The 26,699-nt window shown below is 43.5% G+C and overlaps 1 protein-coding gene across 5 annotated transcripts in view; it reads right to left on the minus strand.

The window, feature by feature from the left end:
• Window positions 1-26,462, minus strand: part of CPPED1 (calcineurin like phosphoesterase domain containing 1) — a 43,543-nt gene extending 17,081 nt beyond the window's left edge. For 2 of the 5 annotated variants that reach the window (XM_042437225.1, XM_042437229.1), the window contains exons 1-3: window positions 26,338-26,462; window positions 19,610-19,822; window positions 1,710-2,132 (exon numbers count right to left, since the gene is read on the minus strand). In XM_042437225.1, the coding sequence (XP_042293159.1) occupies window positions 1,710-2,132; window positions 19,610-19,822; window positions 26,338-26,404 (703 nt within the window). In that variant the 5' untranslated portion in view covers window positions 26,405-26,462. Of the gene's footprint in view, window positions 1-1,709; window positions 2,133-19,609; window positions 19,823-21,440; window positions 21,493-23,676; window positions 23,814-26,337 lie in introns of those variants that run through there. The other 3 variants (XM_042437227.1, XM_042437226.1, XM_042437228.1) reach the window with 3 other exon arrangements.
• Window positions 26,463-26,699: the final 237 nt, after the last annotated feature.

Genomic DNA, 26,699 nt, shown 5'->3' on the forward strand with positions numbered 1-26,699 from the left:
TTTACCTTGATTTTCCATTTTTTATAAGGGATACCATTTTGCTATGTCATTATATTTAATGGGACTTGAGCATCCACAGATTTTGTTATACACGGGGGATCTTGGAACCAAACCCCAGCGTATAACAAGGGTCCACTGTAGTACTGTATCTTTAAACAGCACCCCTGCAGAGGACCCAAAAGCAGGGTGACCAGACGTCACAGTGGCAAAGGAGGACAAGGCACCACAAAATGTAGGACACTCAAGGAAATGTATTACATTAGAAAATAAAACCTAAAAACACTAATATAAAAGTAATTTCATACTTCCTAGTTATGCTCAAAATGGAGGACATTTTGACATTCTTCCTAGACAGAAGGTTGAAATGTAGGACATGTTCTGGAAAAGGAGCATGTCTGGTCACTCTGCCCTCTGGGAGTGAAAGAGAGGGAGCTTGCCAGCTATTGCATATTCCATCTGCCACCTCTTTCTTCACTCTGGGACTATTTCAAAACAGAATGAGTTGACTCTTGGGGACTGAAGCCTGGCCAGTAGTCTCCAGCAGGTCTCCCAGTTGGATTGGATTAACTCCTTTGGCTGGAGAATATAAGTGGGACTCCTGAGGGGACAGGTCTGTTGGTGCCAAGGTTGCTGCCAAACCGAGCAACACCAAAAGGGGATTGGCCTTGCGGGGACCACTTCAGAGAGGAGGCATAAGGACCTGTCTGGCTGTTACGTTGCAGGAAAGAAACACTTGCTGCAGGAATGAAACACTGCCCTGTTGGGGTAAAGAACTGAGCATTTGTGTGTCGATGGGAGATGTGTTGCCAATAACAGAAGGGAACCCATGGTGCTCAAGCAGGTTTGGAGAGAAAATGCACCTCAGTATGTACAATTATGCAGGGCAGAGAGAAGCATGGAAATGGGAGATGGTCGCTCTGTCCTGGGTAGAATCATAGCGTTAGAAGAGAACACAAGGGCCGTCCAGTCCAACCCCCTTCTGCCATGCAGGAACTCTCAGTCAAAGCATCCCCAACATATAGCCATCCAGCCTCTGCTTAAAGACCTCCAAGGTCTAAAAGCACGTTGCAATTAAAATGTGACAATACTGACAGTCAAGAGGGAATTAATTAAACCACTATGATATTAAAACAGATCCATTTTTTAAAAGAAAGACACTATGTGAAAAAAATTAGAAATACAATACACATATACACACATACATACATATATATATATATAAACACTTATAAACCATACACTTTAAAACAGCGTAACAGCCCTTAACCCCCCGCCCTCCTTTTTAGGTTGTTCTTTAAAAACCTTCTGTTTTCAAATGCCTGTCCGAACAGGAAGGCCTCAGACTCTTCTCGAACATGGCCACATAGCCCGAAAAACCCACAAAAAACTATGGATGCCGGCCATGAAAGCCTTCGACTTCACATGGGAAGGCCTTAGTTGCACTGCAACTCCCACAATCCTTCAGCAGTGGTCATGGAGGCTGGGGTTTGTGGGAGTTAAGACGTCCCTCACTGCCATTTTGCGGAGAAGTACATTGCATTTCTTGTGATCCTTATTCATTATTATTATTATTATTATTATTATTAATTTACACAGCACTCTCTCCCTCTCTCTCTCTCTCTCTCTCTGTGTGTGTGTGTGTGTGTGTGTGTTACAGATTATAAAGCAATTTGTAACTCATTACATCCAAGATCTGGAAAACACAGTACCTGCTTTGTGGAATTTTTCCAAGAGCTCATGCCGAATGGACAACTCCAGGTTGAAGTAGTTGTGATCTTCTGATGGTTCTCTTAGAAACAGGGGGATGTGCTGAAAAACAATGGCATGCTTGCACTTTCTTTCTTCAGCAATGGCGAGCTGCTGGCTAAGCCACACATCTTGAGCATGCTTCAGTTCTGGGCATTTTGAACCATCAAAATAAAGCTGAGAATTCAGCACCAGGAAGAAGACGCCTCCAATCCAAAAGCTGAAGTAATCATCACCCCACTGCTTGCAATAACTCTGAATAGTTTCTGGGGTTGGTGTATTACCCAGGTCATGATTGCCACTGACAAAAACCAGAGGGATTTCAGGGTTGACATCTTTCAGAACATTTTTCAGGTCATGTATCTGTGCCTCCCGCCATGGTGTCCCTAGAAAAATCAGAAACACCAGATACTATTATTTTTTAGGAGCTTCACTGGCTCCGATTCCCTTTTAAGACCCGTCATTCTCATTACACAAAGAACTCTGGATTATAAAACTGGAACAAAAACACAATGATCATGAATGCTTCAATACAACAAATGTAAAAAGCTAAGGAAACATTATGTGTATTTTATTCCTCAATGATTTTAAGTTGGTGGCCTATTGCTTCCTGCAATGAGGGCTGTAAATGTAGTTAATCTGTCGTTTTAAAACATTACTATCACTTGATTTGCCTGACTTTACAGAACCTGGTAAAGAACACTCGGCAAATGTGCAAAAGCATCAGCTTCTCAAAGCTCTTCCAACTCTATGACTTTTTAAAAAGATGCCTCTGTGCTTTGTATAGGGTTGGAAACTTTCATCTTCTCTTCCTTCTAGAAAACATATTTTAAATTACAACTGCAGTCACACCTGATATACGAGTATTGGCCAATGGAATCCACATTCCAGGCTGCTGGATGGGCATTTTCAGAGTCTTTATATAGCAATTTTAGGTTGAACATTGAAATGTTGCAACAGGAATAGAAATAAATGTCCACATAGGGTTGCCATATCCCGGTTGCAACCGGGAATTTCCTGATTTTTGGGGCCTCGGGCCCCTCCCGTCACGGGTGCCGCCAAAAACCGGGACCCCCTGGTTGCAGCTCGGTTGCTGTGGCCTGCAGGGCCTCGCTGCCCTCCTCCTCCTCCTCGGGGAGGCGGGGAGGAAGTGGAGGGCAGCGAAGCCTGCCTGGGGTGGAGGAGGTGAAGCTGGAGGCGGTGCCTCCCCGCACGCCCGCGCCACCCTCCTCCTCCACCCCCTCGCCCCAGGCCGCGCGCCCGCCTGCGTGGAGGAGGCAAAGGCATGCGGGGAGGAGAAGAGGGGGCGGCGGAGGCAAGGAAGGTGGCGCGGGCGCGCGGGGAGGGTGGTGCACCCGCGTGCAAGAGGCGCTGCCTCTGTCTGCCTTTGCCTCTCCGCGCGGCCGCGCCACCTTCCCCCGCCTCCTCCTCCCGCGCGCCTGCGCACAGGAGGTGCTGACTCCATCTGCCTTTGCCTCCCCGCACGGCCACGCCACTCACCTCCTCTGCCCCCTCTTCCCCAGGCTGCGCGGCCGAATGAAGCAGGCGAAGGTGGAGGCGGTTTGCCTCCTGCACGCAACCGCGTGCCACCCTCCCCGCCTTGCACGCGACCGCACCATCCTCCTCCTCCGCCCTGTCTGCCCCAGGCGAATGGAGGAAGGGGGAGAAGGAGGAGGGGGAGGGGGAAGAAAAGGAGGAGGGGAAGGAGGTGGTGAGTGGGTGGCCCAGGGGCGCAAGGTTGGTTTTTTTTGGGGGGGGGGTGCTTTTAATGCTAACAAGTCTCCCTTGTTTTGACAGTAATAGTGTGGTGATGATGATGATGATGATGATATGAGTCAGCTTGAGAGGCATGCACGCATTGTTCCAGAAGCCGAGAGTGTGACTTTCCAAAGTGCCTTTTCCGTGTGTTTTTGGTTCTGAGGCAAGGCCAATGTAAATTGCTGTGATTTTTACAAACTCATGCGCAGTGAAGAAAAACCAAAGTCTGAGAAGTACACTTGGTGCAAGAACGGTGAAACCACCTTGACATGTTCAATATGCATAGCCATGTTAAACCATGCTAAGTGTTAAACCCAAGGGGTTTGGTTATGGAATAAGCCTCTGATGCAAGAGACCATGTTCAGTAAAGCCATGTGAAATGCCCAAATGTGCTGTTGTGTGTGTTTTGGAATGGAGGTTGGGGGTGTTTTGCCAGAAAGGGAAGTCCATTTCTGCCATCTGTCTAGAAATAATGCCCAAATGTCCTCCATTTTGATCATGCCTAAGAAACAAGCATTTATGTTAACATTTTTTAAATAAATCATCAATTTTTTTTTGCGCGTCCTTCATTTTTAAAAAATGTGTCCTACATTTGAAAAATGTGTCCTACATTTGTCCCGGTTTGGAGGTCCTGACTTATGGCAACCCTATGTCCACAGGACCATTATGATTTGGCCGGCTTTTGGGTTTTGTTTCCCTGGCAATGGAAAAACTTGCAAGTTTCTCAGGAATGCTTGCCGTCTTCATGTTTTCTTCGCAGAACATGTCTGGGCGCGCAAAAATGGCTGCTTCTTTCTCTGGAATATATAACTCTGCAGGCTCTCTTCGGATTGGCCCATGTGGGTCCAGGTAGTCCAAAACCAGACCTATTGGTCTGGGATGGTGGATTAGTTCCTAGAGATGTCATATGGCCCCACTAGGATGAATTGGAAATTGAACCCAATTAGCCAATTTGGCACACATTAGCCTGAAGATGTCTGAAACTCTGGTTAGGAGCAATGGTGTGAGTTCCAACTGGGTGGGGGTGAGTTGAAATCATCTCTGATTTGGACCATAGAATCATCGTTGAAAGAGACCTCAAGGGCCATCCAGTCCAACCCCATTCTGCCATGCAGGAACTCTCAATTAAAGCATCCCCGACAGATGGCCATCCAGCCTCTGTTTAAAGACCTTCAAGGAAGGAGACTGCCACTACACTCTGAGGAAGGAGTGTGTTCAATTGTCAAACAGCCCTTATTGTCAGGAAGTTCCTCCCTATGTTGAGCTGGAATCTCTATTCCTGGAGTTTGCATCCACTGTTCCAAGTCCTGTTCTCTGGAGTAGCAGAAAACAAGTGTGTTCCCTCCTCAATATGACATCCCTTCAAGTATTTAAACAGGGCTGTTATATCACCTCTTAACCTTCTCTTCTCCAGGCTAAACATCCCCAGCTCCCTAAATCATTCCTCATAGGGCACGGTTTCCAGACCCTTCACCATTTTAGTCGCCCTCCTTTGGACACCATGTAGATCTAAGAAACCAGTTCCTATTTATTGAAGGTGATGGGGTTGGTGCTGGGTTGGGTCATATGATCCTTTCCAGATGTTCCAACCAAGCAGGTTAATTTCCAGATAAAGAAGCACTAAAGATACATATTGGTTTGGCTATTCCGACTCTCATTTTTGGGAGAAAGGCAGCTCATAAATCAAAGAATCAAACCAATAACCAAGGTAGAGTACAAAAGAGTAAAGAAGTAGGACTATGACACCTGTGCTGGGAATTACCCATCATTCACAAACTCGCCAGGTAAGTTTTTGTGGTTTTTTTGGCCTATATGGCCATGTTCTAGAAGAGTTTCTTCCTGACGTTTCGCCAGCAAAAACTATGGCTGCTGGCCATGTAAGCTTGGATCAATCACAGTTTTTGGTCTGATCTACCTCTTAGGGTAGCTATGAGGGTAAAATAAGAGTTGATCACATAAAGAACTACGGTAAATGTGTTTCTCAGAGCTATGAAATAGCATGATATATTTTCCTACATTTTCCCTATTTCCCACCTTTAAGCCATGGAGCTCAATATTCCCTTTTTCTACTCATTTAACAGTCACAAAATGCCTGTCAGTTGGTTGAGAGTGACAGCGCAGATTCTGTTCCCCCCACTGTTTTTGTAAGGTCAGTGATGATATCAGTTAGTAAGAAGTCCACGTTTCTTCTACGATGGATCTGAATGAGGAGTTGCAGAACACGCTAACCCAGTGGTTGCCATACTGGTGCCCTCTATATGGTTTGGACTACAACTCCCACATCCATGATACACACCATACAGGTTAGCTCTGATGGGAGGCGCAGTCTAAATTGTATCAGGGACAGTAGGTAGCCAATCCCTGCTTCTACTACTATATAACACAGACGTGGTGCTAGATTTTATGTTAAAACTGTACCACCATGCCATTCTTTTACCATAAACATAGAAATCTGCAGTGTCCTTTCTCTCCTTGAAGTTGTTGTTGTGTAGAGACCAGATGTTGCTAGCCATGCTGTTTTGTCTTTGTATTGACTTTGGCCTACTTCAATGGCTACTCTTAAAAAGCAAAGAAAAATAAGTTACGGCAAGGTTGTTGAATATTTCTCCCTCAAGGATTTTCCAGGGAAGTAAACACCACTGAAATACAACTATTGTTGTTGCTGTTGTTTGCCTTCAAGTCATTTCCAACTTATGGTGCCCTTAAGGCAGACCTGCACAACTTGGCAGTAGGTAGGGGCCGAAATTAAAACAGATAAATCTCTTCGGGCCACAGATAGGTTTTAATTTAAAATTAATTAATTAATAATAGTAATTAATATTAATAACAATTAATTAATATTAATTCAATCCTCCTCCTCCTCCTCTGCTCAGCCCTCTCCTGAGGAGAAAGCTGAGTGGCAGAAGAGCCTTGTCTGTCCTTATTCTCCTCTGCCTGGACTTCTCTCAGGAGAAAGCCAAGAGACGGAGGAGCCTTGAGGAACAAGTGTTTGGCCCTTTCCTGCCCTGCCTTCTCAGAAGAAAAACAGGTACATCAAGACAATCAAATGTTGTGGCAAACCCATTTAATTAGAGCAATCCATAGTTTTTTATGATCTATACAATCAAAGGCTTTGCTATAATCTATAAAGCACAGGCTGATTTTCTTCTGAAATTCTTCGGTGCACTCCATTCGATGCATGTATGTTTGCAATATGGTCCCTAGTTACTCTTCCTTTCCTGAACCCAGGACATTTTTCACTCCATACATGGCAAAAAGCCTTTGTTGTAGAATTTGGAGCAGCACCTTGCTTGCATGGGAGATTAATGCAATGTTGATATGGCTACTACAATTCCTATTGTCCCCTTTCTTGGGGGTTAGAATATATATTGAACATTTCCAATCTGTGGGACATTGTTTTATTTCCCATACGTGTTGACAAATTTTAGTTAGAACTAGAGCAAATTCTAACTCTGTAGCTTGAAGCAGCACTTTGAGTGTGTCATTCATTCCTGCTAATTTATTTTTCCTAAGTGCTCCGAGTGCAGCTTTCATTTCATTTTCCATTTTATGAAATAGTTTTGCCCAAACCACCACTGGAATTTTTTTTTGAAGAAGAAGAATGTGCTTTTTTCAGAATGGCTTTTAGTGCTATAGTTCCCAAGAACTGTAAAACCAAGACTATCCAATGGGTAAGGAATATCAACCAGCAAAGTCAAAATATAATCCAAATTACAATATAATACGCACTATATATTTGAAAGAGATCAGGCACAATTGCTAGTACCGTGCGCCCACGTCATACATGTGCACACTTTACACAGCTTTCAGCTTACACTGAAGGCTTCTTGTCATAAAAGGCAATGGCGCATGCGCCATGTGTACGAGCCCAGTGTTTTAAATAGGGCTTGAGCATCCGCGGAATTTCCCTTATGTGGCGGGGTGGGTCCGGAACATATTGTGATAATATGAAATTAGAACCAACAACATGTGAATCAGCTCTGTGATGTGATAAAGTAAAAGAAAGTTTGCAGTCCAGCTGGGCATTTATAATGAAAGGGGGAAATTAAGTCCTTCTGGTTAGCTGAGAAATGCCTGTCACTTTCCTCCTTTCAGTGCAGCTTCTGATTAAGAGTGCAACATTACACCTGGGAATGAAATAATAAGATGCCATGTTTGATAATAATCATTCATGTTCTCCATTGTGAGGACTTGTAGGGCTGGGCAGCTTTGTTTAAATTTGACAGGTTTGGCATAATTCTTCCTATCTGCCTTCTGTTACTTTAAGTAGATAACTAGTTTTATGTCTTAAAAATATCAATTTGTGTCATGTCCACTCAGCCATATCATACTCATTACAGACAGGAAATTAAGGACTTCAACGTCTCTTGGCAGATCTGTGTGTGGAAGATGCCGACAAATGAAAGGCTCAGTGGCAACCAAAGGCAGCGAATGTGTATTTTCTATGGTCGGCCTTGTTAACAGAATGTGGCAATCATTAATAAAATCCTATTTTCTTCACTATAAAGATGGAAATAAAAAAGCTGAAGAATGGTAATACAGGGCTCCCCCGGGTTACGAATTTAATTCGTTCCGCGGTGCCATTCGTAACCCGAAAAGCATTCGCAAGCCGAAGCCCCATAGGCGCTAATAGCGAAAGCCGCGATTTGGTGCGAAAAAGCGCCGAAAAGCACCAAACAATTTTTCGTAACCCGAAATAACCTTCGTAACCCGGAACAATTATTTTTAATGGATTTTTTTCATAACCCGGAAATTTCGTAACGCGGCGCATTCGTATCCCGGGGTACCAGTGTATAACATTATGGAGGTTTTTAAACAGAGGCTGGATGGCCATCCGTTGGAGGTGCTTTGATTGTGTGTTTCTGCATGGTAGGGAGTTGGACCTGATAGCCCTTGAGGTCTCTTCCAACACTATGATTCTACCTTTGTTTGCCTTATGAGTGGTAAAATTTGCTAGATTTTGTTTCAAAAAATCTTAGCAAAAGACTGCTTCAGACAGAAAATATCAATCAGCTCAGTAAGCAGGTTCTTCATTATCCAGCATCTTTGGGGAGCCGCTATAATCCAAGAATTCTGGCAGTGCCTAACACAAGCCACAGCAGTCACATAGCAGTAATGTGCCTCCTCCTCCCACATTCAACATTCAAACAAAGTCTGGTCAAAAATGAACTTAAGTGATGTTCTCTCCATTCCATAATTAGGTGGTGGTTGCGATTGTTTGCTGTGATTCAAAGGATTTTTACCCTTCTCTTAAGCCATAAAACACTTGCAAAGTGATTCAGAAAGGTTATTAATGAGATTGTTCCTTGCTAATTTGTGCATCAATATAGAGTTCTTCTGGATAGTGGAAGTAGCCTAGGAAATGTGGAAAGAAACATGAGGTTCATGGGTTGCGTGTTTTCCTGACTTCATCTACTCTGACTGGAACTGGCTCTGTAGGTTTTCTAGTACACGGTGTCTTTCATAGCATACATATATCTCTACACCAGGGGTAGGCAACCTTTTTGAGCTGGGGGCCGGGTTGCTGTCCCTCAGACAACTGGGGGGCCGAAGTCAATAAATAAATAAATAAACCGGGACAAATGTAGGACAAAAATTTCAAATGGAGGACACGCTAACAAATTTGCTGATTTAAAAAAAAATGTTAATATAAATGCATGTTTCGGAGGCTTCTATAGACACTTGCCCCCCTTGCCCGCCTCTTGCCCCCCATTGCCCGCCTCCTCCTGATAGGCCAAAGGCCCCACGCCCTCACGCGAGAGGCCAAAGGCTCTGGCGGCAATCGGCGGCAGGACCGGGCTGGGGCCGGTCCCAAGGCCTTGCCGGGCTGCATCCGGCCCACGGGCCACAGGTTGCCTACCCCTGCTCTACACTAATGCACACAACATAGGAAATAAACAAGATGAACACAAACTATTCATACATCAAAGCAAACACAGTGTAATAGCCATCACTGAAATCTGGTGGGATGAGCCGCATGATTGGAACGTAGTAATGAGAGGGACATAAATATGGCTGAACTTAAGCTTTCTTGCTTTTTGCTTCTGTACATGGCTTTGCAAAAGAATCAGTGGTTACAACTGCCATCTGCCGGCCTGAGAGGAAGTTCACCAGGCAGGTCCAGCTCCATCAGGGCCAGCCTGGAAGAAGGAAGAGCCCTCCCTCCAATCCATCTGCCTTGGTCCAGGCCTTAGAGGGAGAGAAGAACCACTGGACCTCATCCCCTTTCCTTCCATCATTCCCTTCTCCTTTTGCTTCATGTCTTTTAGATTGTAAGCCTGAGGGCAGGGAACTGTCTGATTAAAAATAATTGTAAGCCGCCCTGAGAGCCATTAGGGCTGAAGGGCGGGATATAAATACCTAAATAAATAAATACAGTAGACTCATAGAATGAGCTTCAGAGTAAAAGTGTATGGGCTATGATGGCCCCTACCTTTTTTACTGTGTGTGACCATAGTACACACTCACCCCCTCACCCCTCCTTTCTTTAGAGAGCTCTGAATACAATGCTCTGGCTCTGCTGTGGCCTTGAAGGGAACAGGATCATCCTAGCAAGTATCTCTTTGCATTCCAGACTCCAAGCAAATGTAATGCCAATAAGAAAGTGTGTGAACACTGCATGGACAATGAACGCAACCAATCACTTGATGTTTAGACAATAGCCAATTAACTGCCTGTTGTATAATCATGTGTGTACTAAATAACCAATTAAGCTAATGCTATGTAAACAATGAACTGTGTTTTACTATAAAAACTTTTGGAAATGGCTATTGGGGGCAGCAGCAATTTTATCACCATCTGCTGGTGTGCTGTCGTCTTGGCCAAAATAAAGTGCGTATTGCCTATGGACATTTCAGGTTCTCATGTCGTCACTTAAGGACACTCCTTTCAAATGAACATGTTGGGAATGTTTCCCTAACAGTAATAGAGGGGTATAACCTATTTCAGAGAAAGAGATCAAACAGACCTCTGTGGAGAGGTCTATGACATAAATCCTGGGAGCCAGTTTGAGAGCATCTGAGTAAAAATTAAGAGGAATAGAAACAACAGGGATGCCACTGTGGGAATCTACAGATCCTTAAGCCAGAACTGAGGATCTGGATGATGCCTTCCTGGAACAGATAACGAAGCGTTCAAAAAGGGGAGAGGTAGTAGTAATGGGAGATTTTGACTATCCTGATATTTGTTGGAAGTCAAACTCTGCAAAGAATATAAAGTCCTACTAATTCCTCACTTGCCTTGCAGACAATTTCATTGTTCAGAAGGTAGGAGAGGCAACAAGGAGATCAGCTATTTTAAATCAGAATCTTGAGGTGGGAATGGCCATGTTCTCCTGGAGAAGAAAGAGGAAGCCAAGTGTAGTCAGACAGGTATTCTAGACTTTAAGACAGCTGATTTCAGTAAATGGAGGGAAATACTAGGTGTGATCCCATGTCAGGAATATTAAAAGAGAAGATATTTCATGTTTGGATGTGAGTTTCTTAAAAGTGAGATTTCGAAGGAACAATTTCAAACAGTTCCAATTACAGAAAAATAGGTGGTGTCCAAAGAATCTAGAATGGATGTCTAAAGAACTTTCAGCCAAGACTGATAACTGTTACTAAAGCCAGAACTCAGAACTACTCTCTGGCAAAACTCTGGCCTTGTGGGTCTCCTGCGGCCGAAGCAATGTCACATATTCTCTTATCTTGTACTTTTACAGTCAGAGCCGTAAATGACTGATCGATCCCCTACTGAGCTGCATGCAGGGCTGCTTGAAAGAGTTTTATGTAAAACATTTGTTAGAGGATATATGTCCGAATGTATCTTTATCAGTCACTAAGTTCCTGTCAATGGTCCTTAAGTCCAGAGAGAGTGAAGTATCAAACATTGGCCAGGCTACGGTAACATATTATAAGAGCAATTCAATTATACTGTGTCAATATGGGGAGAGTCTAACAAATGTGTAATTATATTTCTCCTAACATTATTTGATGTATATTTACCTTTGTATTTTTTCACCTACATTCTATGTTGGTTTATTTTTAGTTATCCTTTTTTCCTGTATTCAATACTGCAATCTTGTTGTTTGTACTGTTGGATCTTTGGACTGCACATAGTCAGAAGACCTTGGCAGCCATCTGTACTCTGTAGTCATCTGTGGCTACTATCTGTAGTCTGGTTAACAATTAGAAATTTCCCCAAGGCCTCATATCCTAACTTTAAATGAATGTTGCCATACTCTGAACTTGTGTGTAATGAAACAGAACTTGGTCTATTTGCAGCTCTTCAAGTTTTCTTCAAAGCTGTTCTTGCTGTATCTTATCAATGGCAGACCAAAAATGTGGCAACATATGAATGCACATGTGTTTGTTGTTCTAAAGCAAAGGTGGGTAAAGTATGGCCCCAAGAGATTTCCCACCCACCTCCAAATTTCCAAAATGCCCCAAAACGATCTATAGGAGAAAAGAGGGCCTTTCCATAGTCATGCCATCCTAAACTCCTAAGAGTCAAAATAAAATTTTGTGAAATCCCCCCAGTGCCTAAAAATGACCCAAAATGTCCACTAGAGGCCCAGGACCTCCTCAAAAAGCACTGCCCTTTATCCCATAGAGTTACAGTGGAGCCTTGTCTTATGCAGGGGATCCGTTCAATATAATGGGGCTCGTGCTTACAGCAATGCAGTGGGTGTGCTCAGCAGGCGCGCATGCCATTCATTTAATGGCAACGTGACTTCCATATAAACAGGATGTTGCATATGGTGTGCCTGCATATGGAATGGGTGCACTGTATTTAGGGGCAATTTTGGACATGGGAGAGCAGGTGCAGCCTGCCCCCTAATCTTCCAAAGTTGCTCATCCCTGTTGTAAAGGATATAAAAGGAAACAATGGGTGACCGCAGATGTAGCCTCTAATAACCTTGATTATTATTTGCCAATATATATTTTAGTTACCTTCTACCTTCTACCCCCTACCCAATGTATCTATGAGTAGTCTAACACAGACATTCCTCACAACGTTTGAAATGCCAAAAATTGGCTGGACATTCTTTTTCGCTACTCTCGCCAGTTTTGCCTCCTTCCGTTTAGCTGGAGCTCTCCCCGTGTCATCAATAAAAAATAAGAAGAAAGAACAAAACTTGTGCTGAACTTTGAGTAAGACCCACACAAAACTGAAGGAGAACATTTAACCATACAATTTGATTATTTTCTGTTTACACTATTATCAGTTTAAATTTCATCCATCGTCCCAGGTGGCCACTTGTCAACAGATTCCAGCAACAGAGAAGATGAGTCAACCAATCTAAGATAATTAAACAGAAGACCAAGAGAATGTCCTCCCACACAATACTTCTAATATGACAGCCAAATTCTTGAGGAGAATGACCCTCCGTATCAGTCACCAACTTACAAAATTTCATGGTATCCAACATATCCATTGTCCATGCTAACTCTAAACAAGGAAACCTGAAAGATCTTCTTCTTATGTTTTATCAATCTTTCACAATTTGTTACTGTTGTTAACTGCCCTCAATTAAATCCAATTTCCGGGTCCAATTTCTGGAGCAGCAGAAAACAAGCTTGCTCCATCCTCAATATGACACCCCTTTAGATACTTCAACAGGGCTATCCTATCACCTCTTAACCATCTCTTCTCCAGGCGAAACATCCCCAGCTCCCTAAGTCATCCCTCAAAGGGCATGGTTTCCAGAACCTTCACCATTTTGGTGTCCCTCCTCTGGACATGTTCCAGCTTCTCAACATCCTTTTTGAATTGTGGTGCCCAGAACTGGACACAGGACTCCTGCAGTTTCTTAATTGTCCAACTCTCACATTTACTAAAATATTAATTCAGTATTTTTTGTAGTTACTGAACTATTACTGAAATGTTAATTCAATGCCGAATTAATTAATTCAATTCAATTTTTGTTTTTTGTTTTTTTAAAAGGCAGGGATTTTGGGTTAGCCAACAAAATCAACTCATTTCCAAAAGTTTAACTTAAACTGAATACACCAAACCATTTTATCTGAGTTTTTGAATACACCAAACCATTTTATTTGAGCTTTACCAGTTCAGATTTTCTCACCAAGCACTGTTGTTGCTGTGTTGCCTTCAAGGCATTTCTGTCTCATGGTGGTGCTAAGGCTAACATGGGGTTTTCATGGCAGATTTTATTCAGAGAGGATTTGCATTTCCTCTGAGGCTGAGAGAGTGTGATCTGCCCAAGGTCACCCAATGGGTTTCCATAGCTGAGTGAAAATTCGAAACCTGGTCTCCTAGTGTTAGTCGAACACTCAAACCACTACACCATGCTGCCTTTCTCACCAAGCATATCCCAACTCAAATCCTATCTATGGTTAATCTAATATAAACGGACCATTCAATTAGCAAACTACTTAAAAATAAAAATGCCAAAACACCTGAGGGAGGTATTTACCAGAGTCAGATTCAAGCAGCTTGATACCATGCTAAGGTTTGGGAAATTTAATGGCATTCCTTATAATGAGCGAACCTGTATTTGTGTAGATCACAAAATTGAGGATATAGCTCACGTATTATTTAAGTGCAAACTGTATCAGCAGAAAAGAGACCTGTATCTCAGTCCATATATCAAACGAACAATGTACTGGGATACCCATATTAGAACAACATACTTTATGAGCGGTCAAGATTCAAAAATATCTTTCATTACAGCTTGGTATTTAAGCAAAGCAATACACCTGAGAACTAGATATGTGGGGATGATTGGGGTAAATTGCAGGGATGATGAAGAATTCTGATGTATGATTATAATTTTAGTCTGACTGTTTATTGTATTACTGACTTTTGTATTATTATTATTTTTACTTATTCATATATCTTTCTTCTTAACCTTTTAGACAGTCTTACAGAGTGATGTATTAGTTTTGTTGCATTAACTGTATTGCCTAATGTATTATATCTATACATTTTTATTATATTTTTATTCTTATTTTTATATATTTTACTCTCATGTTCTCTTATGTAACTCTTATTTAGAGTTCTACACGGAGTTTGATATAGAATTTTATCTTGGTTTTTCTATTTTGTATTGTGGTACTTTGAGATGGCCTACAGGCTAATCAATAAATATTGATTGAAATATCTATGGCTAATCAAAAATGTAAGCTCCTGTACAAAAGCTTCCTGTTCTGCAAACGTGAGCAAAATTCCATGCAATAGTTATTACCTCTAATCACTGATCAGAGATAACAGAAGCAGTCTGTGAACCAATGCACAACGCCTGTGGGCCATATCCAGCCAGAGGCTGATGCTTCACTTCTAGGACACAGTGATCAGAGATGACACATGAAGAATAACAATGGCCTGAGAAAAAGAAAGGGAAAGCAAGAGAAACCAGGAAAACCTGATACAAGGCCATAAGGAGACTTGGAGAAAAAATTGTTATGTTGCTGCTTAACTATTCCTTGTTGCCAAGGGAACAATAAAAAGTGGATCTGGGGTGATAGTGAATAAAAGAGATACCAAACAACAACAACAACAACAACAACCCATATATGGAAGGAGCACAGCTCAGTGGTAAAGCCCATACTTTGTATGCATATTCTGATCTTGGGCCTTTCCAGATCAGAAATTGTTGCTGTGTGCTTTCAAGTCGAAACAATAGCAGTGATGGTGAACCTATGGCACGTGTGCCAGAGGTGGCACTCAGAGCCTTTTCTGTGGGCACATGTGCCATCGTCCCAGCACCAAGTTTGCCAGAGTTTGCTACCAGAAAGCCAGAGGGACACAGCACTTTGCAATAAATGAGTGGGTTTTGGGTTGCAGTTTGGGCACTCGGCCTCTAAAAGGTTCACCATCACTGCAATACAGCATACTGGCAAAGACTCTAATCTAAAATCCTAGAAAGCTGCAGCCACTTGAGACTGGCAACTGTGGCCCTGTAGATGTTTCAGCTACAACTCCCATAATCTTCTACCAATGGTGATGCTAGTTAGAGCTGAGTAGCAGGCCACTCCTGACAGTTGTGGATTTATACCCCATTATAGATAATACATAGAATCATAGAGTTGGAAGAGACCGCAAGGGCCATCCAGTCCTACCCTCTGTCATGCAGGAAATCTAAATCAAAGCATCCCCGACAGATGGCCATATGCAGTTGTATATGGTCCAATTCAGTAAACTATTTGTTTCCTTTCAACAAGCGAATTCATTTTTTCATACTGGCATCAGATCTCTTGTTTAGCAGCATTCCACTATGACTGACTTTCTGTTCCCCAATAAATAAATCTGGGGGAAAAATTATGTTGTACTTTGATGAAAAACAAATGTAAAAAATTGCATTATTTTCTACAGAATTTCACTAAACGTTGTGCATTAAGTATACTTTATTACTATTTATTTGTATCCCATTTTTCTCCAGATAAAGGGACTGAAGGCAGCTGTGCCAACAAATTTAAAACAGCACAAATTAAAAGCAATGCAAAAGCTTTAACAATTAAACAATTTAAAAGGTTACAAATATCACATAAATATTACATTGAAAACTATATACAAACCTTGACATCTGAATGTCACAACATTTAAAAGCTGAGTCTTCATCAGTTTCTGAAAATCTGATGGCACAAAATTGTTTTTACCTGCCGCTGAAAGAAGAGCAAGGATGGGGCCACTCTGGCCTCTCTATGGAAGGAACTCCAGAGTCTGGGAGCAGCCACCAAGAAGGGTCTCTCCAGACAATCTAATGGGAGATATGTTCCTTCAGATAATCTGGACCCAAGATGTATAGGGTCTTACAGGTCAAAATCTGCACTTTGAATTATGACTAGAAATGGACCGGCAAATGAAGTTTTGAGCACTTTTCAAAGGGAGCCCCTCATAGAGCACATTACAGCAATCAGAACAGGATGTAACCAAGGCATGTACCACTGTGGTCAGATACAACCTCCCGAAATGGGTGCAATAGCTTTAGCTTAGCAAAAGCACTCCTAGTCCCTGCCAAAACCTGGGCCCAGCTCAGAGCTGAATCCAGGAGTATCCCCAAATTGTGAACCTATATTATCAGAGGGAGTGTAACCCCATCTAACACAGGACGAGTCCCTATTCAGATTTGTCTCTTGACTGACCAAGAGCACCTCTATCTTGTCTGGATTAAGCTTCAATTTTTTGGGCCTTCATCCAGTCCATCACAGCTGCCAGGCAACAGCTTCCTTGGAATAAGGTGGGAAGGACTGATAGAACTTGGTAGCATCAGCATACTGTTGACACCTGACTCAAAAAATCTGGACTTCTCCCAGGGGTTTCATGTACATTTTATAAAACATAAGGGACAAGACTGAATCTTGAGACTCCATAAATCAATGGCCCAAAGGATCAAGTTGGAATCTCCCAGCACCACCTTCTGAGAGTGCCTCTCTGTAGAACCATACTTCCAAGCCCCATCCAAGACAGGTGACTCAGAACAATATCATGGTCAATGTTATCAAAAGCCACTGAGAGGTCCAGCAGAACCGAAAGGAGCACAATCCTTCTGTTCTGTTTCGTGCGTAGTTCATTCAGCGAAGGCTACCAAAGCTGTTTCTGTTCCATAACCAAGTCTGAAACCAGACTGACATATATCTAGATAATCTGTGTCATCCAGAAACCCCTGGATGTTGAGAAGCCACCACACATTCTAGTACCTTGCCCAAAAATGGAAAGTTGGAGACTGCCCTATAGTTATCTAGTATAGTAGCATTTGGGAAAGGTTTTTTTCAGAAGTGGTTTTACTACAGCCTCCATCAGGCATGTTGGGGCCCTACCTTGTTGTAAAGAGGCATTAATCTTTTCCCTTACCCATTAAACAAGTCCTCCTCTGGTCTGTTTAATTAGCCAGGAAGGTGGTGGCTCTCACCTCTCCAAAGATCCTATCCACATCCTAAGGCTACACAAATGAAAAAGTATCCATAAACACTGGGCAAGCAGGCGCCAAGGTTACATCCACTGTTGTCAACTCTGGCATCCAAATACTGTTGTAATAAAAATGGGAATATATTTTAGTTTAGTTTATTTTTAAACTACATTGCATACCTACATGTGACAGTGCAAAGTGGGATATAAATAGGGTTGCCATAAGTCAGGACCTCCAAACCGGGACAAATGTAGGACAAATGTAGGACAAGATTTTCAAATGGAGGACACTTTTTTATAAAAAAAGTGGAGGACACGCGAAAAAAATTGCTGCTTTTTAAAAAAATGTTAATAGAAATGCATGTTTCTTAGGCATGATCAAAATGGAGGACATTTGGGCATTATTCCTAGACAGATGGCAGAAATGGACTTTCTTTTCTGGCCAAACCTCCCCCCCTCCATTCCAAAACACGCACAACACACATTTGGGCATTTAACATAGCTTTATTTAACATGGCCTCTTGCCATACAGTGTCATGTATGGTTTGAGCACTGAACCATGACTCTGGAGATCAGGATTTGAATGCAAACTCAGCTATAAAATCCAGAGGGTGACCTTGACCATGTCACACTGTCTCAGCCTCACAGAAAGATGGCAAAGAGAAATCTTGCCAAGAAAAAAACCATTTTTGAATCCCCATTACTGTGAGGCTGAGAGAGTGTGACATGAGTCCTGAACAACTGGAAAGCATGCAACAACATAGACGCACCACAGCCATCAAGTTATACAAACACACCACAGCCATAATCCGCACACACATATTTCTCCCCAATACACCTCTTGCAGGGTGACCAGTCCCCTGGGCCACAACCAGGCCTGACCATCTGCTGGGCAGCCCTGCTCTAGTCTAGACTCACACAGCTAGCTCTTTGAATAATAATAATAATAATAACAACAATAATCATGGAAGGTCCCTTTGCAAACTGACGTCACACAGCTAGGTCTTTGGGTGCTAATAACAATAATATTGCTAACCATGGAAGGCCCCTTTGCAAACTGACGTCACAAAGTTAGGTCTTTGGGTGCTAATAACAATAATATTGCTAACCATGGAAGGCCCTTTGCAAACTGACGTCACAGAGTTATGTCTTTGGGTGCTAATAACAATAATATTGCTAACCATGGAAGGCCCTTTGCAAACTGACGTCACAGAGTTAGGTCTTTGGGTGTTAATAACAATAATATTGCTAACCATGGAAGGCCCTTTGCAAACTGACGTCACAGAGTTAGGTCTTTGGGTGCTAATAATATTGCCCTCCCTTGCCCTCGCTTGCCTTCTCTTATCACCACTTGCCTGGAGCACCTCAGTTCCTCGCCGGCCGGGGAGCAAACAGAGGAGAGCTCCTCCTCTATGAGCTGGGCAGCCAATGGGGGCAGAGACCTGGAAAAGCCCCCCCCCGCCAGAACGGAGCTCCAGCCTCCAAATGAGCTCTGCGCGCTCTGGGGGCTTGTGCGGCGGCGGCGGCGGATCGGCGGCGGCCCTCGCTTGCCCCTCCTTGCTCGCGCGGAGCTGTGGAGGCTTGCGCGGCGGCGGCGGCCCTTGCCTGCGCCTCCTTGCCTGCGCGCTCGCGCGGAGCTGTGGAGGCTTGCGCGGCGGCAGCGGCAGCGGCAGCGGGTCAGCGGCGGCCCTCGCTTGCCCTTCCTTGCCCGCGCAGTGGCGCGGAGCTCTGGGGGCTTGCTTGGTGGCAGCGGCGGCGGCGGACAAGGGGGAGCAAGCGAGGGCCGCCACCGCAAAAGCAGCTAAAGGTGCCGCGGCGGCGGCGCCATCACAAAACTCGGGGGGGGGGGCGCCCAGGGCAAAGGCAGAACCGTGGCGGGACCATGCACAACGGTCCAAAAGCGTGAAAGTCCCGCCCCCCACCGGGATATGGCAAGCCTAGATATAAATAAAATAAAATAATAAATAAAACATTAATTTTAAATCAATGGGAGACTTTTGGCCTTTCCAATGTATTAAGACTACAACTCCCACAATTTCTTGTTGTTGGCCACTTGGCTAGAGCTTCTGGGAGCTGAAGCCCAAAGCGTTTGAAAAGCCAAAGGTTCCCTAGCCTTCTTAAATGAAAATTAACATTGTGATTACACAAACATAACTCCACACAAAGATGCCTGTAACACTATATAGGACGATGACTGCTGTCCATCACTGTACCAAGAAGGAATAGATTTACCTTTTCACACTTCTAACAATCTTACCTGGCATGCCATGTACAAGATCCCCACACAGCACAAAGAATTTTGGTTTGGGGTTCAGTTGATTAATTGCTCCCACTGCTTGCTGAGTTAATTTGAGTTCCTCTTCCCATTCATCTCCTCCACTATCACAGTCACCAACCGCATAAGCTTTCATCAATCCAAACTGTGGATCTGCTCCTTGAATGAAATAGAAAGGGGCCTTCCATTCTTGTTCTGCATATAAAAAAATAAGTTGGGTGAAATGAAGGTCTCACCATAAATTTCGGTCATTTATTGCTACAAAATTTTTAAAGTACCAACAGTCATTTTGTCAACATATATAAGTCTTTTACAATTTAGTAACTTTTGGGTCTATGCACTGGGGATGGGTCTTGCCTGCTGCTTCTAAGAAAAGCTTAAGAAGGATCCTGTGATGTGTGGGACAGACTGCTGAGCAGACAGACCTCAAGCCCCACCTTAAGCTGAAAAGATTTGCTGTTCCCTCCAAGAAATATAAGTCATGCCCTGGGCTTGATGCAGGGGTTTAGGTCTACTCAGCAGCCTGTTCCTACTGCACACCAGAGGAACCTTCTAAGGCGTTTCCTGGAGCAGCAAGATATGTTCCCAGTGCCCAGGGAGGGTTTCTCAGAGCAGAACAGCAAACGCATTAGGCAATGGGTGTGAAGTCTACTTGGCAGCCTGTCCCCACTGCATATTGGAAGAAATGCTTTATTCGGATTCTTCCACCTCAAGCCCATTATCTAATGCATTTGCGGCTCCCCTCCAAAAAATGTTATGAATAATATGGTGGAAATGCATCACATGTCCCCTAGTCAACTTATAGGAGGAGTTTGAGGCAAAAATTGTTTCTGACCCCTTGGGGCCAGAGAGCCACATAGGAATGCCCTCCATACCTTCAGAATGCATTTGTGGGCATGCTGCAGCAAAATCTATATATTTTAAAATATGTATTTTGCCAAAAAAATATGTTTGACCCCTGGAGGACTCTGGAGGTCACATGCAGCCTGCACTTTGTTCATCCTTGATATAAAGCATTTCACACACCCCAGCATATGTAGAATACAGTCATCCCTTTGTTTGTGCAGACTTTGAATCTGCGTCCCTCGCTTACTCGTTAGGGGCAAACGGAGAGACTTAAAATGGGGCATGTGCCCATGGTGTGCTCCTACAGGTGCCCGCGGGAGCACACAGTCATTCAAACCAAAAGGGTTTGAATATCGGTGGGTTTCCATTTCTGCCAGGGAGGGGATCTGGAATGGATCCCCGTGAAAACGAAGGGGCAACTGTATTCCCAAATTTATTTTGTAGGAAAAGTTTCATGAAACCGCAATTCCAAAGTGCTATTGTACACAGTTAACATGATTCAGTGCAGCCCTGTATCCTTCTGCTTGCAAATGTTATTATGGTATTCAAATCCAGAGGAAAATTCAGAGGAAAAAAATCCAGGAAAGAACAGAAGTAAATTCATTAACAGAATTTCTAATACATCAAACCTCTTCTTCTCCCTTCCCAGTCAAGAAGTCATTTGACTGAATCTCAATTAAGAGTCATTTTGCCCATACATTTCCTAATACTGAGATTAATTACTGTTAGGAAAAGTGTTTCTCTAATTGTGCATAAAGAGCTGCACCATTTCACCTGCCTTTGATACACTGCATTGAGAGGCATTTTATGTAATAAAAAGGCAAAAAATCAACACACTAGAGAACCCATTGCATATCACATACTCTGGCAGAGCAAATTAGAATCATAGAATCATAGATTTGGAAGAGACCACAAGGGCCATCCAGTTCAACCCCCTGCCATGCAGGAACTCTCAATCAAATCATACCGGACAGATGGCCATCCAGCCTCTGTTTAAAGGCCTCCAAAAAGGAGACTCCGAAGGAGTGTGTTCCAGGACGTTCCTCCTAAATTTCAGGTAGAATCTCTTTTCCTGTAGCTTGCATCCATTTCAGCGGGTCCTGTTCTCTGGAGCAACAGAAAACAAGCTTGTTCCCTCCTCAATGTGACATCCCTTCAAATATTTAAACAGGGCTATCATATCACCTCTTAACCTTCTCTTCTCCAGGCTAAACATCCCCAGCTCCCTAAGGCGTTCCTCATAGGGCTTCATGGTTTCCAGACCCTTCACCATTTTAGTCGCCCTTCTTTGGACACATGGCTCCAGTTTCTCAATGTCCTTTTTGAATTGTGATGCCCAGAACTGGACACAATATTATTCCAGGTGGAGCCTGACCAAAGCAGAATAGAGTAGCACTATTACTTCCCTTGATTTAGAGACTACACTTCTATTGATGCAGCCTAAAACTGCATTAGGCATTTTAGCTGCCACATCACACTGTTGACTCATGTTAGACTTGTGGTCTACTTGGACTCCTAGATCCCTTTCAAGCATATAAATCTCATTCAGCCAGGTGTCCCCCATCCTATATCTGTGCATTTCATTTTTCTGCCCTAAGAAATGTAAATACCTTACATTTCTCCATATTGAATTTCATTTTATTAGCTTTAGCCCAGCTTTCTACTCTATTCAGGTCATTTTGAATGTTGATCCTGTCCTCTGGGGTATTAGCTACGCCAAAGCTGTGTTCCAATCCTTAGGCCTTGAGCGTGGCTTTGGTGTAGCTTCTGGCCTCTTAGAACGCATGCATCATTGAAACAGCATACCTCCAAAGTGACCCGAAGCAGTTTTATTTTGGCCTGTCTGTACGGGCTCTAAGTCACCAGACTTTGGCTAGCTACCAGACAAAATGTCTGAACTCTTGTTAAGGGGCATGTGTGTGTATGTGCCTTCCGGTCACCTGTCAACTTATGGCAACCCCATGAATTTCATAGGAAAGGAATACTCTCCCTCTGAAATACAGCCACCAACAGCTGGTATTCTTTGCCAGTCTCCCATCCACATACTATCCCTATCTGACCCTGCTTCCAATACAGTGTGGCCTCGTTATTTGTGGGTTTGCCATCTGACAATTTCAGTATCAGCAGATGGCAAGCCCCCGTTGACACCAATGGTGGCAAATGCATGGGGCCATGCCACTATTACCTACTAATCATGGCTGCAGGATCCCAGCTCCATCCCCACTTCCTCAGGTGGCTGAGGGGGTTCCTTTCTCCTCCTAGAAAGCCAAGTCCTATCCAGTGCTGTTGCAGCTGCCTTCCTCCTCCTCTGCCACCCCTTCCTAGCAATCCTCCTCATCCTCATCCTGCGCCTCCTCCTTGCAATCCCTCTGCCGCACAACAAGAGCAGTTTTTGCCAGATTGGAGTGGCTGCCCATGGGGCTGTGAGGAGCTGTGCTGTCGCCAGAAGAAGCTCCTCTTCTTGGACAAATAAATTAGATCCACTGAATCAATGGCATTTACATACCGGTAATTTCTTATTTGAAATTGCTTACCATTCAGCAGTTGCTTCAAAGATTCAAATGATTTAGGCCTTGAAATGTAGTAAAGTTTGGCAATCCCTGGATGATATTCAAGACATAATTTGGTACCTTAAAACAGTGCTTATTAAGCTATTAGATGTGTGGAGCCACCAACTACCTTCCCAAGTACCAGGGATGAGTATCATATTTGTGCCAACTGGTCTCCAGGGAGAGACCCTGGCAGAGACCAACAAAGAGTTCACAGCCCACCATTTTGAGTAGCACTGCCTGGATGGCCCTTGTGGTCTCTTCCAACTCTATGATTCTATGCGTACTCAGAAGGAAGTCTTGCAAAGGAACTTAGTGCTAATAAGCATGTACAGGATTATAGACACATACATTTGTTATTGCATACACTCTCATGAATTTCTTCATAAACCTGTTAACTTTTAAGCCTTAAAGGCCAAGGTCCCACAAGACCTATTGTGTGTGCTTGTTGTATCCAAGCAAAAAGGCTACATTTTCAAGCTGGAGACTGAACATTTGTATATCATTAACTACCAAAACTACAAAACGGCATTGCTAGACAAATCCAATCAGAAGGACTAGCTGCACACTTTAAACCTGTTACTAGGTACAAATACAGATTAATACACATGTAACCCAGGTACATCAGTGAGAAAATGGGTTCCCATTAAATACCTCTTAAATTCACGTAAAAGAATACAAGAAGCTCACCACAACATTAATAAAAACTCTGCTGGATCATACTGGACTGAATGTTCCAGCATTCTGTTGACATGGTGGTCAGCCAAATACCTGTGCAAAGTCACGTGAAGACCAGGAGGGCAGCGTGTCTTGCCTGTGTTCCAGCAACTAGCTTTCCAAGGCATACTACCTCTGATCTTGGGGACAACACATAGCCACCATAACTGACTGCCATTGATAGTCTTATCCCCCACAAGAACTTATAACAGGACAGTCTATCTAGTCTGGAGAGGGAAGCCATGTAGCTCTCCACCAACAGCCCTACAAGTCACCACAGGCAATGGTGAGGAGCATCTTAGGGAGCTGAGGATGTTTAGTCTAGAGAAGAGAAGTTTAAGAGGTGACATGACAGCCAGATTTAAATATTTGAAGGGATGTCATATTGAGGATGGAGCAAGTTTTCTGCTGCTTCAGAGACTAGGACATAGGGCAATGGATTCTGAACTACAGGAATTGAGATTTCACCTAAACATTGGGCCCAAACAAAGCTGCTTTGGGTCACTTTGGAAGTGTGCTGTTTAAATGAGGCCAGAAGCTGTGCCAAAGCCATGCTACAGTGCTAAGGACTGGAGCGCATCTTTGGTGCAGCATCTGGCCTCTTAAGATGCATGTGTCATTTAAACAGCAAGCCTCCAAACTGACCCGAAGCAGCTTTATTTTGGCCTGTCTGTTTGGGCCTCTTATTAAGAAGAATGTCATGATGGCAAGAGCTGTTCGACAGTGTAGTCCACTGCCTTGGAGAGTGTACCTGAAGTCTGACTAAATATAACAATGGTTGTGTCTGGGCCCTTCTGCAGGCAAAGCATGCATCAACCACTGAGCAGAACATTTGAGTGCTGTCCTGGCCGGGGGATTCTGGGAGTCCTACCACTAAGCTATGTCCCCACCTTACTCATACGCCTGAGTAGCATGGACAGCAGTAAAGAATAAGTCAGTACAGATGGCCCTCTACATATGCTTTAGTGGTACCCACCGGACTTTGATCTCGTTTTATTTTATTAACCATTTCATTGGGAATTGTTTTTAATGGTATTTTAGGGTGGGAGGGAGATTGATAGTCATGTTTGATTTTATTCTTTTTGTTTGTTGTTACTCGCCTCGATCCAATAGAGGGAGAGGCGGGATACAAATAAATAAATAAATATTATTGGCGGCTTTGGCTTTTGTGGATTTGCTTATTTGTGGGTTTGAGTAACATGTTCTCTCTAGGAATCTCTAGGTCCTCCGGCGCAACTCTGCCAGAAGTAAGCCACAGGGTTGTGCTGAGGAACCTGGGAGTTCCACCAGAAAACACAGTTGCACTGGAGGACTTAGAGGTTATTAGAGGAAACACCTCAATAGGCATTTGTGGGTCCTCCAGCATGATTCTGTGGTCAGCTTCTGGCAGACATTGACCACAGAGTTGCACTGGAGAAGGGTATCCCTTATAATGAACGAACATGTATTTGTGGTGACCACGAAATTGATGATCTAGCATACATTTTGTTTAGATGTAATCTGTACCAACAGAAAAGGGACCAATACCTTGATCCCTATATTAAACAAACAGTATTCTGGGATACTCACATCAGAATATCATATTTTATGGGTGGACAAGATTCAAAAGTAACCAGAGCTCGGTTCCTTCATAAAGTATTACCATTGAGATCTAGATATGTGGGAATGATTGGTGTTAACTGTGAGAGCAATGAAGAGATTTGACATAGGATGACGGATGTTTAATGTTATTTCCACCTCCTGTTTTAATTCTAGTTTACTTCCCAGGGTAACTATCTTACACATTACTGTTCGGTTGTTTTAACGTTTTTATTCTTACCGGTTTATTTGTATATCTTTCAGTACATATCTTTATTTAGATTTGTATAGTCTGTATATAAGCTGTGCATGTTTAGGTTATTCGTATTACATATATTGTATTGTGGTATATTGTACCTAGTGCACTATATGAACATTTTATGTGTGTGTGTGTGTGTGTGTGTGCATTGCTCGTATTACTATGTTTTGAGTATTTTGAAATAGCCCTTGGGTTATTCGTTATGATACTGACTGAATACTCCATTCACTTTCATGGTGCCTCTAACTTCAGCAAAAGCGGAGGGACAGTTGTGTTGTACCTCAAATGCTAACAAATGGTGGCTCACAACAACTTAAAAAGATGAAACTGAAACACTGATTACAAAAGTTAAAAAAAGAAGAAGAGGAGGAAGTAAATATTGCTAAGCTTTAAACGTAAGTTTTGAAAACAGCAACCATGAAAGCATTTAGACTATGCTGTACTTCCCAGGATTCCCTAGCACTGAGCCAGGGTCCCAAGTGGTCCCAAACTGGACCATTCCTGTTGTCTGGACCCATGAAGGAACCACAGAAGACCCTCAAGTGCAAAGAGACAGCTCCAAGGCAGCATCACTCAGCCTTCTCTCTCAGAGAGTGCTGCTGCTGCTGCTGCCACAATAGACTACAACTCCCAAGATCCTTTGCGCTGAGCCAGGGAAGCTGGGACGCTCTCAAAGTGGACTCTCTTTCCGCAGTGGGCTTTGGATGGACCTCCCTCCCTTCCAGGCCCCGCACTTGGAGCCCTCTCCGTCCGGGGGTTACCTTCAGGGAGAGCGGGGAGAGTCCGCTGCCGCGCCCCGAGAAACACCTCTCGCCTCTCTTCGGCCATGGCTCCCTCAGAGACAGTTGGGGAGGGAGGGGGCGGGGCTTAGCAGGCATGATGAGCCAACCCGGAAGTGGGCGGGGCATAATCATAGAACTATAGAATCATAGAGTTGGAAGAGACTAGAAAGACCATCCAGTCCAGCCCACTTCTGCCATGCAGGAACTCTCAATCAAAGCATCTCCATTGACAGATGGCCACCCAGCCTCTGTTTAAAGACCTCCAAGGAAGGAGACTCCACTACACTCCAAGGGAACATATTCCACTGTTGAACAGCCCTTACTGTCAGGATGTTCCTCCT

This window comes from Sceloporus undulatus, chromosome 8 (assembly GCF_019175285.1).
Source record: "Sceloporus undulatus isolate JIND9_A2432 ecotype Alabama chromosome 8, SceUnd_v1.1, whole genome shotgun sequence".
Lineage (NCBI taxonomy): Eukaryota > Metazoa > Chordata > Lepidosauria > Squamata > Phrynosomatidae > Sceloporus > Sceloporus undulatus.